The following is a 12,267-nucleotide window of genomic DNA, read 5'->3' as shown; positions in this document are numbered from 1 at the left end:
CCCCTGCTAGCAGAGTAGCAGAATAGGACTGTTAGATACCCCATGATTCTTTCAGCTTGCTGCTCAATGTTTTATTGGATGGAAAATAAAGCAGCTGGCTGGAGCCGTAAACAGGAGAATTTAACAAAGCAGTCATCCACATCAATGATCCAGTTTTTTCATAAAACTGAATACTGGCTTATCGGTTATTTTCAGTAGGTTGCCCTCTTCTTCCAGCACCCACACAATTGAGTCCTCGAGTCATAAAGCATGGAAACAAGCCCTTCGACCCACAGAGTCCGTAATGATCATCATACATTAACACTGATCCCATACTAATTTCATGTTATTTGTCCCTTATCCCCATCAGCTCTCTCCAGATTCTATCAGAACATGGAACAGTACAGCCATAGAACAGGCCCTTTGGCCCACAGTGCTTGTTCTGAATATGATGCAAATCCCAACGCATACCTGCCTGCACATAATCCATATCCCCCCAACTCTTGCATATCCATATACCTATCAAAAGGTCTCTTAAATCTGGAAGAAGGTGTAGGAGGTTAAAAACTGTAATGTCCAGGTTCAGGAACAGCTTCTTCCCAACAACCATCAGGCTATTGAACATGATGAACTCCAACTAAACGACAAATTATGACCTGCCTGGCTTGCTGTAGGGTCTTGGGGCTTTGTTTTGTTCTTAGCACGATATTGAGTTATTGATTGTTTATTGTTTATTATGTTATATTAGTACAATTGAGGACTGTGCTGTTGCTGCTGCAAGTAAGAATTTCATTGCTCCATTTTGCAACATATGGCAATAAAAAACTCTTGACTCCTTCTTAAATGCCACTATCATATCTGCCTCGACCATCACCCCCAGCCGTGTGTTCCAGGCACTCACCCCTCTTTGTATAAAAAATTGCCCTGCACCTCTCCTTTAAACTTTGCCCCTCTCGCCTTATCATTCACCTACTCTTGAGAGGCAATTGGCACTGAGCAATGAACGTACTTACTTGCCTGAACTAATCAGTTTTCTTCAGTGATTCTTGAATAGTTGACACTATTGTCGCAGACTTCAGATGGCTGCACTGACTTTAGTTGTTTCAGCTGAATGGATAGCAGAGTAACAGCTATCACTTGTATGCCTCTTTGGATACTTTTGTGCCAATGAAACCAGTGAACGGAGTAGATTATGCCTAAATCTGTCAGCTCTGGATCAGTTTGGTAGCACTTTTACATCAGGGTCAGAAGTGTCTGGGTTCAAATCCCATTCTGGAGGCTTGAACACATATTAATCTCGCTTGACAGTGCTGCACTGAGAGATGGCTGCACCTCAGATTTACTGTCATCACATGAAATGTTAAACTCAGACTCTGCCAGCTCTCTCAAGGGTACGCAGAGGACCCCAGAGTGACGAAGAAAATGTGAGTATCGCAGAACCTTGCCCAATATAACCTCTCTATTAACATCACACAACAAAATTTAAATTTTAAACAACATAGACACAAAGACAAAAAGACACTCAGTGGGACAGGCCGCACCTTCGCAGGGCATGAATAGGTGACATTTTGGAATCTTCTTCAGACTGATTGTTGTCGGGGATAGAAAGCTGGAAAAGAGGTGAGGCAAGACAAACCCAGACAAGTGATGGGTGGAAACGGATGAAGGATGTTGATTAGTAGATGGTAGATGAAGGCTAGAGATGAAAAGGGTATAAGATAAGAAGAGAAGAGGAGTTAGAGTGGCACAGTGGCGTAGCGATAGAGCTACTGCCTTACAGTGCCAGTGTTGTGTTCGATAAAGCACCGGATTCACGCAACAGAGTTTGTACAACAAAGTATTTTATTACACTGCGCAGGAAGGAACTGCAAATGCTGGTTTAGACCAAAGATAGACACAAAATGCTGGAGACATCAGTCTGAAGAAGGGTCTCGACCGGAAACGTCACCCATTCCTTCTCTCCAAGATGCTGCCTGACCTGCTGAGTTACTCCAGCATTTTGTGACACCTTCAAGAGATGCTGCCTGTGACCCGAAACGTCACCCATCTCTGGAGAGATGCTGCCTGTCCCACGAGTTACTCCAGCATTTTGTGTCTATCTCTCTTTTATTACACTACCAAATAAGCACATAGACTCACGTATCTGCGTATGCACTCACAAACCCCGAGTACACAGCAAAGCTCGCCATGGGGTAGTGACTGTGGTTGATCACTTCACACCGTTCGCGACACGGTCCAAGGCCGGGATTCTCTCCTCCTCTGGAAGTCTGCCTGACACGGTCTTTTATGGCGTTTCTCGTCCATTCAGACCGTGCCGTACCGCCTCCCACAAGCCTATCATTAGCCCGTCCAGTCAGGCCGTGTCACACTTAGCCGGTTGTGCGCACCATTTCCGCACCACTTGCAGTAGGGGGCGCTGGTGGACCGCCCAACTATTGCGGTGCTTTGCTCAGCAAACCCAGACATACCCAGGCTTCTTTGGGAACATCTTCGGACATCGTCTACTTGTTTGGGAACATCTTCGAAAACATCTACTTGTTTTCGAAGGCTTTGGAATGTTGTGCTGCTAATTCAGCTGACAACTCCATTTTAGCTGACATGGTCTGTTTGACCCTTAAAATACATTCCACCACTTGGAGTCGTTAGCATACATGAGCACCCATCTAACTACATGTTACTGAGTATACAAACAATAATATCAACAGTTCAGCATAATAATTCTATCTCTGAGAACGAGAGGTGATGATGTGTCAATCTAACTATCCGTACCATAGTGGCGTGAGTTTGGTGTCCTATTAGACATCCGAGCTAGTCTCGGGCGCCCCTGGGAAAGCAAAGCTTATCTTAGTGACCTCGCTGGCATCCTCATGATTTACTGGTCCCTTTGAATTAGCCCAAGCATGCGAAGTGGTGTTTTAAGCATCATTCACCTCACATTAACCCCACACCCTCAGTCTGTCCCGTTACATGCAATAAGGCAATGGCAAATGGTGGGGCTATGGACATACCCCTGCGGGAAATAGGTAAATAGACAATAGGTGCAGGAGGAGGCCATTCGGTCCTTCGAGCCAGCACCACCATTCAATGTGATCATGGCTGATCATTCTCAATCAGTACCCCGTTCCTGCCTTCTCTCCATACCCCCTGACTCCGCTATCCTTAAGAGCTCTATCTAGCTCTCTCTTAAATGCATTCAGAGAATTGGCCTCCACTGCCTTCTGAGGCAGAGAATTCCATAGATTCACAACTCTCTGACTGAAAAAGTTTTTCCTCATCTCAGTTCTAAATGGCCTACCCCTTATTCTTAATCTGTGCCTCCTTGTTCTGGACTCCCCCAACATTGAGAACATGTTTCCTGCCTCTAACGTGTCCAGCCCCTTAATAATCTTATATGTTTCGATAAGATCTCTCATCCTTCTAAATTCCAGTGTATACAAGCCTAATCGCTCCAGTCTTTCAACATATGACAGTCCCGCCACTCCGGGAATTAACCTAGTAAATCTACGCTGCACACCTGTAAAGGTGTATTGTCGGCCAGCCTAGGTAAAGGCAAATTGGTCCTGGGAATCGGGCACAAGAGGGATGGAGAAAAAGGCATTGGCAAGGTCAACCGCAGAATTACCAGTCCTTCCCTCGATATCCTCGACGATGGTGACAACATCCGGCACAGCGGTAAACAGCAGAGGGGTATTTTTATTCAACTGTCGGTAATCAATTGTCAAGCGCCAGGATCCTTCAGACTTCTGCACAGGCCAAACTGGGCCGTTATAGGGGGGAACCAAGGACCTTGGACTGTTTACAAGAATGATCCCAGGAATGAGTAGGTTAACCTATGATGAGCGTTTGTCAGCACTGGGCCTGTACTTGCTGGAGTTTAGAAGAATAAGGGAGGACCTCATTGAAACATACAGAAAGGCTTGGATAGAGTGGATGTGGAGAGGATGTTTCCACTTGCGGGAGAGTCATAGCCTCAGAATTAAAAGACATTCTTTTAGGAAGGAGATGAGGAGAGATTTCTTTGGTCAGAGGGTGGTGAATCTGTGGAATTCTTTGTCACAGAAGGCTGTGGAGGCCAAATCAGTGGATATTTTGAAGGCAGAGATAGATAGATTCTTGATTAGTACGGGTGTCAGAGATTATGGGGAGAAGGCAGGAGAATGGGGTTAGGAGGGAGAGATAGATCAGACAATGGTGGAGTAGACTTGATGGTCCGAATGGCCGAATGGCCTAATTCTATTCCTATTCCTTATGACTGCCTCATCAATTCCAGTGGTGCCTCCTGGGAAGCGATATTGGGCAATATGGACCACAGTAGATGGAGGAGGAATATACAAGGGTTCCCATCTTGTGGGTCCCACCAGTACCGTGGCAGAAGCAACCCTTAGGGTGAAGGCCCCTCGGGTGGTTTTAATGGTGGTCCCGTGTAACATGTTCATACCCAAGATGCAGTCCAGTGATCTAGTGATAAGAACCCGGGCCTGCTGGGACGGGACACTCCTTATGGAAAGACGGACAGTTACCTCCTTTGCAGGTGTTACAGCTCCCCTAAGCCTTTTGCCGACATGCTAACACTTAGCCATTTGTCAGGTTCCCCTGTCACGAGGGTGTGCTTGGCCCCGGTGTCAACCAGAGCCAAGAGGTTTTGGGTGTTTCCCGCATTCCAGTAGAGGGTAGCATGGGCATAAAGCCTTGGGTCGCCCGGTCGAGCGAGGGCCGCGGAGAAAACCCGCCGGGGACCCTGGCCACACCTCTAGTCTAGGGGAACCGGCGCGGTCCATCCCCGGGGTCTCTCGTCTTGGGCGCTTGTCCTTTTTAATTTCTGCCCGTGATTCCCCTTTCCCTCACCCTTTTTCTCACAACTGGTTTTCCAAAGTGCATAGAGGGTGGGAGTGACAACACCGTCTATCTGTCCCTTGTCCACTCCAGCTCAGAGAAGGGGCAAAAACATCTCCCTCCTGGCCAGGCGCCCGCTGCCCCCGCTGCCTGGGTTGGGGGCATCGACACTTCTTACTTGCCGTTACTCCGGGCCGGTATTGGCCGGCCATGTCGTCTAACCCCTCTAGTACCTGGAGGGCACTCCTGACCGAGCGATCAACCTCCGCTCCCAGGAGCGGGAGGTGCTGCAGTTTGAACCAGATACCCCAGGAGGGAGGAAGTAAGGAAGTCTTCCTCTTCTTTCGTGTTGACATCGCTGTCATCGTCCGTCCTGAAAAGGACGCAAGCTTCCGGCGACCATCAGTGGGAACCATCACTTGGTGCAATAGATGATGGTGGTAGCAGAATTAGCTCAGGACACTTCCAGTTTCCAGCCCCGTGATGTGGACGCTTCTGCTATGGGGCCAGTAAGGAAGTAAAGGAAGTCTTTGTTTCTGACCTATATAAACTCTCTCAGCTTCGGCTCCTGCAATTTTGAAGCTGAGCGATCCTCTGTTGCCGTTCGTTTTAATCTCACAGAATTCCTTTTCCTGCTCCTTCTGAAATTCTCAGAAAGCATCTGTTTCCCCTGTTTTTAAACTCCCACAGCCTTTGTTCCTGCTCCTTTAATCTCAAACTCAATTTTGAAGTAGGCAAAAACATCCAATAATTAATAAATACTGTTTATCTCTCATTTGCAAACTGTGCAGGTGGGATAAATGTTTCTGCGTTAACTACATTACAATTACAAGTGTGGGTTTACCTGTACTTAAATTGGCCTGATAGTAAATTTGTTCATTTTATCTTCGTGCGTGCACCTTGCTTGTAGCACCAAAACTCAGCATTGATTAAAGATTCAATTGCTGTTATTCTTCCTCTGCAGGCACGAACACGCTTTTATAAAAGCTGACTGTCAAATGTTCACACCACCTGCACCACTCAACACTGTTACATCTGATTTAGTTAGTGTGAGGCTGAAGCTGGGCATCAGTGAAAATGCAAAGTATGTGATAATTAATTGACAGCACTTTTCACACTCTGTCCTTCTGTTCTTTCACGTCAATAAACTGAAAATTCAGCAGGGTGCACAAAGAGCTGTGAAATTTCCTTTCACCAGTCAAAGATTGTTTTGGATCCCCTTGAAAATCGTGAAAGTGCTCAGCAGGTCGGTCAGCCTGTGTGATGAGAACAGAATCAACGCGTAAGTCAGTTCCTTTTCACAGCATCTGCTCCCCAAGAAAAGCGTAGTTTTAAGGAGAATATCCTGTATCTCAGCAGTGCAAGTGTGCCCAAGTTCCTCTGAATGAACTTCTAATTTTGTATCCAGAGTAGGAATTAAACAGTAGAAATTAAAGAACTGGGCCATGCTCCCATCTTGCTGCTACCATTGGGGGGAAGATTCAGGAACCTGAGAACTGTAACCATCAGGTTCAAATACAGAAATAGACACAAAAAGCTGGAGTAACTCACCGGGTCAGGCAGCATCTCTGGAGAAAAGGAATAGGTGGTGTTTCGGGCCGAGACCCTTTACAGGCTGAAGAAGGGTCTCGGCCCGAAACGTCACCTATTCCTTTTCTCCTGAGATGCCGCCAGGCCCGCTGAGTTACTCCAGCTTTTTGTGTCCAACTTCGGTTTAAACTGCAGTTCCTTCCTACACAGGTTCAAATGCAGCCTCTTCTCGACAACCATCAGGCTCTTGAACTATGCTGCACAACTCTAATCACAACTCTACATCAGCACCAAACTAGTGTGGATTTTGTTTAAGGTTGCACTACATATTTTGGTTTGTCCTTCTATGGTTTAGTTACCTGGTATAACTTATAATGTATTGGATTATTGTTTATTGTATGTTGATTAATGGGCTTGTAAAGCTTCAGCAAGTAAGAATTCCATTCTTCCTTTGGCGGTGCATATGACAATTAACCTCTCTTCACTGTCTTGATTCTTAACTTGTAGAAACAAGGAACTGCAGATGCTGGTTTATAAGAAAATGACTCAAAGTGCTGGAGTAACACAACAGGGCAGGTCCCATCTCTAGAGAACATGGATAGGTGATGTCTTGGGTTGGGAACCTTCACTTAGTTCAGTTTATGTTATTGCCATGTGTACCGAGGTACAGTGGAAAGCTATTGTTTGCGTATAGTCCAGTCAAAGAAAAGACTATACATGAAGATAAGCTGTCCACAATGCACAGATAAAAGGAACAACATTTTGTCTGATAAAAGATAGTTCAAAGGTCTCCAATGAGGTAGATGGGAGGTCAAGACCGCACTCTAGCTGATGAGAGGACCATTCAGTTACATGATAACAGCTGGGAAGAACTGTCCCTGAATCTGGAGGTGTGCTTTTTCAAACTTCTGAACCTCTTGCCTGATGGGAGAGGGAAGAAGAGGGAGTGACCAGGGTGAGACTGGTGCTTTATTATGCTGGCAGCCTTGCCAATTCAGCGTGAAGTGTTGATGGATTCCATGGAAGGAGGCTGGTTTGTGTAATGGTCTGGGCTACGTTCACAACCCACTGCTGAACACAACTCTTCTTCAGTCTGAAGAAGGGTCTTGAACCAAACGTCACCTATCCATGTTCTCCAGAGATACCGCCTAAATTGCTGAGTTACTCCAGCATTGTGCCTTGATTCTTAACTTGATATGTTGACGGAGTCTCTATATTGTCAGGAGATTCAAGGTTAAAATGTAAAGAAAAAATTGTTTTGGAGAGACATATTTCTAATGGAACAGCCAGAAAACTGGAGGTGGCTATGGTGCTGCAAGGGAAAATATTGGGAACTACAGGCCCACAAACTTAACAACATGGCTTTGTGCATGGGGAATCGTGTCTCACTGGTTCCCAAGTGTCTCATGGGTTTTTTGAAGAGGTGACCAAGAAGATCATTTGTGTAGTATTTGTGGGTAAATGTTGTCTGCATGAACTTCATAAAAGTTTGTGTAAACATAAATCTTCTCTGTACCCTTTCCAACTTAACCACATATTTCCTGTTACATGATGCCCAGAACTGAACACAATACCAGAACTGGCCACACCAATGACTTATATAATGGCAACATGACCTCCCAACTTTTATATTCAATACTCTGAATGATGAAAGCCAATGTGCCAAAAGTTTTTTTGATCACCCTATCTACCTGTGATGCCACTTTCAAGGAACTATGTACATGTACTCCTAGGTCCCTCTGTTCTACAACACTCCCCAGAGCCCTACCATTCACTGTGTAGGTCCTGCCCATGTTAGACTTTCGACACCTCATGTAACACCTCACATTTCTCTGTATTAAATTCCATCAACCAGTCCTCAGCCCACCTGGCCAACCGATCAAGTACCTGCTGCAATTTTTCACATCCGTCTTCACTATCCAGCAATACCATCCACTTTTGGTTCATCTGTGAAATTGCCATTTGACTTTATAAAATGCTTTCATTTTTCATGTCCTCTTTCCCCATAGTAACTCTCCTAACTATGATTCAATAGTCACTTTCCTGGTGTAAGTTCAGGAGGTCCCTTTGCCTCTCACACGCTGGAACACCATGTGTTGAATGTCAAGACGTGCCTGGTGCCATCTAATTCCAAAATATTGTTATAAAGATAACGCTGATGCTATCCTGTGAACACTTTCCCTTTTGATGTACTTGGGATTTTTTTTTGATGTAACTATAAAATGTTTGAGCACTTCATTAAATGTTATTCTATTTCACTGTTTTATGCACCATTAACTTTGCAAAGAACAAGTGCAAGATGCATTGCTTTTTCCACTTAATCGGAATGAGAAGGAAACCCATATATATATATTTTCCATTGGGAGTGTTATTTTACTGGTGCCATTAGCCTATTTAAGGCATATGGGTTAAAGGCATTGTTACAATAGCATTCATTCATCAGTGAAGGCCAGACAGTGAAGGTGTTGTGTGTTTACTTGCCATTTTAATCAAAGTTTAGAAAGAAAAAGACAGCCAATTCATTATCTATGTGTGCAGAAGCAGCTTCACTCATTCCAGTGCGAATGGCCGAGACACCCACCAAAAAAGAATGGACAAATATGGATTGTTTTCTCTGGAACACCAGAGATTGAAAGGGGACCTGATAGAAATATATAAAATGATGAGAGGCATAGATAGGAGAGACAGTCGGAACCTTTTTCCTAGGCTAGAAATGTCAAATACTAGAGGACATGGTTTTAATGTGAGGGGGGCAAAGTTTAAACAAAATGTGCAGGACGTTTTTTTATGCAGAGTGTGGTGGGTGTCTGGAGCACGCTGCCAGGAATGGTGGTGGAGGCAGATACGATAGTGGTGGTTAAGTGGCTTTTAGAAAGGCACATGGATATGTGGGGAATGAAAGGATATAGATCATGTGCAGGCAGATGAGATTAGTTTAAAGAGTCTCAGAGTCATACAGCGTGGAAACAGGCCCATGCTGACCAACATACCGCATCTTAACTAGTCCCACCTACCTGCTTTTGGCCCATATCCCTCTAAACCCACCGTCTCCATGTACCTGTCTAAATGCTTCTTAAACTTTGCGATAGTACCTTCCTCAAGTCTGAAGAAGGGTCTCGACCCAAAATGTCACCTATTCCTTTTCTCCAGAGATGCTGTCATAAAAACATAGAAAACATAGAAAATAGGTGCAGGAGTAGGCCATTCGGCCCTTTGAGCCTGCATCGCCATTCAATATGATCATGGCTGATCATCCAATTCAGTATCCCGTACCTGCCTTCTCTCCATACCCCCTGATCCCTTTAGCCACAAGGGCCACATCTAACTCCCTCTTAAATATAGCCAATGAACTGGCCTCAACTACCTTCTGTGGCAGAGAATTCCACAGATTCACCATTCTCTGTTTGAAAAAAAACGTTCTCATCTCGGTCCTAAAAGACTTCCCCCTTATCCTTAAACTGTGACCCCTTGTTCTGGACTTCCCCAACATCGGGAACAATCTTCCTGCATCTAGCCTGTCCAACCCCTTAAGAATTTTGTACGTTTCTATAAGATCCCCCCTCAATCTTCTAAATTCCAGCGAGTACAAGCCGAGTCTATCCAGTCTTTCTTCATATGAAAGTCCTGCCATCCCAGGATGGGATGTTCGAGCCATTGAGTCACTCCAGCTTTTGTGCCTATTTCCTGCCTCAACTACCTTGTCCAACAGCTTGTTCCATACAATGCACAACCTTTTGTGCAAAAAAGTTACCCCTCAGGTTTCCATTAAATCTTTCCCCCCTCATTTTAAACCTATGTCCTCTAGTTCTCGATTCCCCGATCTCTACCTCTCATGATTTTGTATGCCTCTATAAAATCACCCTTCATCCTCCTGTGCCCTAATAAATAAACCCCTAGCCTGCTCAACCTCTTCCTATAGCTCAGTCCATCGAGTCCTGGCAACATCCTGGTAAATCATCTCTGAACCCTTTCAAGCTTGACAATATGTTTCCTATAACATGGTGACCACAGCTGAACACAATACTCTAAATGTGGACTCACAAATGTCTTATATAACTGCAACATGATCTCCCAACTTTTGTACTCAATGCTCTGATGGAAGATGGCCAATGTCTTCCTGAAAGTCTTCTTGACCACTTTCACCACTTTTATCTTGGCATCATATCCAGCACAACATATTTGCATCCGCTCCCTACACATCATGGCAATTTATAGAGCCCAGTTTAGCCTCAAAACCTGCACATCTTTGGGATGTGGGAGAAAACCAAAGCACCCAGAAGCACGGTCACAGGGAGAACATGCAAACTCCACACAGACAGCAGCTGAGGTCAGGATTGAACCCAACTCTCTGGCAGTGTCAGGCAGCAGCTCTACCAGCTGCATCTCTGTGCCACCCTTCTGTGGAGCATTTGACTGTCAATCCATGCTGCATAAATCCAAAAAACATGTCCTCTGAAAGAGATAGCAGTTTTAATGGTCAAGCAAAATAAAAATCATACAGATTTATACTGTGTCTATGCCATGTACCAGAATATGGTTTGCTATGTTACTCTGACCTGTGATATTATGAACAGCTATACAAATAAAATTGACTTGACTTGACTTGACTGCCATTGTTTTCAGATAATGAAAGAACATCAGAATCATTCCATTCCTTCTTTGCTTTCTCCCTGCAGCTGAATTTCTCTTCCTCCTCTGGGGGGTCTATCTGTGCTATGCAGTGCGGACAGTGCCATCAGCATTTCATGAGCCACGCTACATGGCTGTAGCTATCCATAATGAACTCATTATCTCTGCTGTATTCTATACCATCAGGTAAGAAGTCTTCTGGTTCGTAAACTTAATTGCTTGAAGCTAAAGCCTAGGATAGCCTTATTGTCTCTTTATATCAACAATAATTGGAGTAAGAGAAGGATTTTTTTTGTGAAATAATTAATGTGTGTTGTGTTGTGTTGTGTTGTGTTGTGTTGTGTTGTGTTGTGTTGTGTTGCGGCTGCTTTTACTGCACTCTTCTTTTCACGTCTCTTTTATCAATAAATTAACTTTTCTTAGACAAAATAACATTGACACCAAATGTTGCCATTCAATCAACTGACAAAGATTTCATGCTGCGCACAACATACACAAGGGCGGCACTGTGGCGCAGTGGTAGAGTTGCTGCCTTACAGCGTTTGCAGCACTGGAGACCGGGTTCGATCCCGACTACGGGTGCTGTCTGTACGGAGTTTGTACGTTCTCCCCGTGACCGCGTGGGTTTTCTCCGAGATCTTCAGTTTCCTCTCACACTCCAAAGACGTACAGGTTTGTAGGGTAATTGGCTTGATATACGTGTAAATTGTCCCTAGTGTGTGTAGGATGGTGTTAGTGTGCAGGTATCACTGGTCAGTGGGCTGAAGGGCTTGTTTCTGCGCGGTATCTCTAAACTAAACTAAACTAATATACTGAGCACTCCAAGTGGAGATCAAGGATGAGGGTTATGGTGAGAATTTGTAGCTGACACTATGGTGACCTTAGTGTTGGGCACAGGGTACAGCCAATATTCTATCTTGCAACAAATGACCAATATCTTGACCACTGATATTTGGATTGACAACATTCCAAACATCTTTTTTTTAAGCCATGTACAAATATATATTTTTTAACTGCAAATACTGGAAATCTGTAAGAACAGAGAATGTTGGAAATTCTCAATGGATCAGCCAGCTTCTGTAGAGAGTGAAACAGAATTAATGCTTCTGGTCAGTAATCTTTGACTGGGACAAAACACTAACCACCAATAAACCTATTGAGTTGACAGCACTTTGCTGAACATGGGGGTTAGGCCCCACCATCTTCAGCTGCTTAATCAATGGCCTTTCTTCATTCATAAGGTTGGGTGTGGGGATGTTTGGAGGAGATTGCACAATATTGAGCACCATTCATGAC

At 44.5% G+C, this 12,267-nt stretch overlaps 1 protein-coding gene across 1 annotated transcript in view; it reads left to right on the top strand.

Moving 5' to 3' along the window:
- The window catches only part of gpr158a (G protein-coupled receptor 158a), a 445,865-nt gene that overhangs the window by 380,485 nt on the left and 53,113 nt on the right, over positions 1–12,267 (top strand). Inside the window, exon 8 of the mRNA XM_078416117.1 lies at positions 11,019–11,157. Within this exon, the coding sequence (XP_078272243.1) occupies positions 11,019–11,157 (139 nt within the window). The remainder of the gene's footprint in view (positions 1–11,018; positions 11,158–12,267) is intronic.

Source organism: Rhinoraja longicauda, chromosome 2, assembly GCF_053455715.1.
Source record: "Rhinoraja longicauda isolate Sanriku21f chromosome 2, sRhiLon1.1, whole genome shotgun sequence".
In the NCBI taxonomy this organism is placed as follows: Eukaryota; Metazoa; Chordata; class Chondrichthyes; order Rajiformes; family Arhynchobatidae; genus Rhinoraja; species Rhinoraja longicauda.
This window is presented reverse-complemented; position numbering and strand designations above follow the sequence as displayed.